Here is a 3355-nt window from a genome sequence, read left to right as displayed (position 1 = left end):
TATTGCTTGCTGTGCTTTATTCGATATTTGCTTGCTCGTCAGTTTAAGGGCACAAATTTCTCCAGGAAAGTGTTCAGCTTCAGTAATCAATGTTTCCATTTAGTGACAGAAAGCAGACGAAGACATGTGAGTTGAATCCATTGCACACATTAGGTCAGACACAAAATTGGTAATCAGCTAAAGCAATCATTCCAGTACTCTAGTTAGTTTCTCAGGGGCCTCAAACCATTGTCCTCCAAGTCACTAGTCCCATTGTGTGGATGGGGATAGTAGACCCAGTGGAACTGTCACCACAGGGGGTCTCACATGCAGTCCCAGGTGATGGGGCGCAGCCTGAGGAAAATACCACCACCAATGCACATTTAGCTTTGGAGGGTGTTTCCCGAGGGCTAGGCTCAATTCCGGGGAGTTTGCTTGGGGTATTTAGGACACTAACGAGAAAATTGAAGTTTTTTTGCTGGCTGGAGTTGGATACATGTGCTGCGGTCATGATATCTGTCATTTGGAGGAACAAAGGCTTTGACTGCAGACTTTACCGACTGGAGATACCAAAAACTGTGGGCCAACCAAAAGATGGGAGACAGTGGGTATCATCTGGTATGGGAGCAATGGAATTACCGATCTAAGGTTGGGATCTTGTGGACGCAATGTATTTTGCCCATCTACCTGGAGATGCTGTATGATCGTGGACATCAGGAATAAAACTAATTGCATTGTTACCTTGCCTAAGTGATTAACACCACCCACAACAACTTTCCATCTCAATATTTTGAATTTTTTACTACTTAGAAAAAAAATTTCTTGTATTTAAATTTTTCATAAACTTCATAAATATGGAAAACTATGACATATATCATGTTATTTTTATCAACAATGGCTATCTCTTTCCAATCCATAAAACTGTGACTGGTAAATACACATTGGCACCTGATTTTTATACACATCCTTGCCCTTTTTAGATACTTAAAACTCGATAAGATTTAAAATCTCTCATTAGTACCATCCTTGCTGAGATTTTGAGGGTAGCCTCTTCTGGCACATATACAATTATGCCATATTTTATCCTTTGGGATTGTTATTAGTGATGAGCGAGTGTACTCGTTGCTCGAGTTTTCCCGAGCATGCTCGGGTGACCTCCGAGTATTTATGACTGCTTGGAGATTTAGTTTTCATCTCGGCAGCGGAAAACATGAGCAACGAGTACACTCACTCATCACTAATTGTTATCTTAGGAAAATTCAGCAACTTTTCTCATGTGGTAATTTTTTATAGTTTTCCTATGGCACTTTTCGGCTATATTTTGGGTAGTAAGGAACTGTAATGAATGGGTAGTAGTGTACTTTTTGTTCCATGATCTGATTTTACCAGGAATTTGGCTCACTGGCAGTTGAGGTGTCTTTGCTGTTGGAGGCTTATTTTATATATAATTTAAACTAACCATAACTACAAAGCTTGTCCATGTTGGAAAGGTTTGTAAAATACACATATTGTGTATCATGTATATAAAGAGTATTTAATGAGATAGACTGAACTTTCCAATGTTTCTTTACAGCTTGTAGGAAAGCTAATGTTATAGCACAAATGATGACGTCTGTTTTTATCCTCACATCCATGGCTATCTTGGGAGTTACCACCACTTTGGGGATCTTCACAAACTGTGTAATTGTGTCAGTTAATCTTGTGGAAAAGGTGAAAGGCAAGAGTCTTGGCTCTTCTGACTTAATTCTGGTGACACTCGGTCTGTCCAACATCACATTTCAAATTGTCATGATGGCAAACGACTTTCTAAGCCTTCTGTGGAGCGACCTGTACTATTCAGATGAAGTCTATGCCACTTTTAATGCCTTATTATTTCTTCCTGTCTATGCAAGTTTCTGGTTCACAGTCTGCCTCAGTGTTTATTACTGTCTGCAAATAGTCATATTCACAAACCCTTTCTTAGTACGCCTCAAATTAGAAATCCCAAAATTGGTTCCGTGTTTCCTTGTGGCTACTGCTCTCACATCTGTGGCTATTAGTGTTCCAGCTATATGGAGCACATACAGAGAGTTTCCAAATGAGGGTGCACCTACTAACCAGAGTTTGGAAAGCAATGTACCGAAATTGAGCATTGCCTACTTGCTATCCAGCAATATTATAGGCTGCTCAATCCCTTTAATTCTTGTGGGCATTTCCAATTGCCTAATTCTTAAATCACTCAGGACCAAGAGTAAGAACCTTGAAAACAGCAACAGCTCCGTAAGTCCACGACCACGAACAGAAGCTAAAGAAAGAGCAGCTAGGACTGTTGGCTGGCTTCTAGTACTCTATCTATCATTCTACATCTCAGAAATCATAATGTTTGTGGACCTTTTTCCTCCAAGCAGCGTTGGATTTTGTGTTTGTTTGATGGTCATCTACATTTACTCCCCAGCACAGTCTGTCATCCTAATTCTGGGAAGTCCAAAGCTAAAGAAAGCAATACAAGCTCTCTTCCAAGTTTTCCAGCATTGTAACTATAAAACAGCTGATAATCCAAAGATTATTTTCATTAATCTCCAAGTTCACACTGTTTTGCATGAGTAAATATTCTGTGTCTAACAATATAACATAATCTACAGTATGTTTTATTTTTTTATTTAATAAAATTTATCATAATGCTTAATTATGGAAGGCATTTTTGAGAAACTTTTTGTAGACTGCAAACTTAAATCGAAGAAAGCCTTCTACTTTTGTGGTCCACAAACTTTCCACTGGCCTGGGCCCATATCAGTTCTTCTGTCACCTATAAAGACCTATAAAGGCTTTTATGTGATTTACCATTCAACTTTTACCTTTTAAAATTTTTAAACACAGATATAGGTATGTCCCATATGTACTAGGACTAATAATCTCCATCCTGCATGAGCTTCATAAATACTGATTTCAGAGCATACCTTACCCTAATGAATAGGAAGCCAAATTGCATTTACCACTTCCTAATGCCAATGTGCGGAAAATCTTATAAAATACATCCCAGAAGGTCTATCAACTTTTTCTGGAGACATTTCTTAAAGAGTACTTTTCATGTCCCATACTGCTAATAAGGCTGGGGTCACACTTGCGAGTTCAATGCGAGAAACTCACGCATCAATACCCGACACAGCCGATAGAAATACATACAGCCGCACACTCCGGTCCCGAGTGCCAGCGGCTGTGCCAGGACTTGATTTGTGAGACTTGCACTGAACTCGCAAGAATGACCCCAGCCTAAGCTTCAGATACAGGGTTAATGTGCAAGTTAATAGCATTATGAAGGTGCCCGGCCTCAGTACTGAAAGTGTAGCACCCAGGAGAAAATTAATTTTAATTCACTCGGAAGTTGCCAACTTTCAGT

The 3355-nt window shown here is 39.5% G+C and overlaps 1 protein-coding gene across 1 annotated transcript; it reads left to right on the top strand.

The window, feature by feature from the left end:
• Positions 1–1584: 1584 nt before the first annotated feature.
• LOC143795121 (taste receptor type 2 member 40-like) lies at positions 1585–2565 on the top strand. The gene has a single exon (XM_077280998.1). The coding sequence runs from the start codon at positions 1585–1587 to the stop codon at positions 2563–2565; it is 981 nt and encodes a 326-aa protein (XP_077137113.1).
• The last annotated feature ends 790 nt before the right edge of the window (positions 2566–3355 follow it).

Source organism: Ranitomeya variabilis, chromosome 1 (genome assembly GCF_051348905.1).
Source record: "Ranitomeya variabilis isolate aRanVar5 chromosome 1, aRanVar5.hap1, whole genome shotgun sequence".
NCBI classification, from domain to species: Eukaryota; Metazoa; Chordata; class Amphibia; order Anura; family Dendrobatidae; genus Ranitomeya; species Ranitomeya variabilis.
The sequence above is the reverse complement of the archived record's forward strand: the minus strand, read 5'-3'. Positions and strand labels throughout refer to the sequence as shown.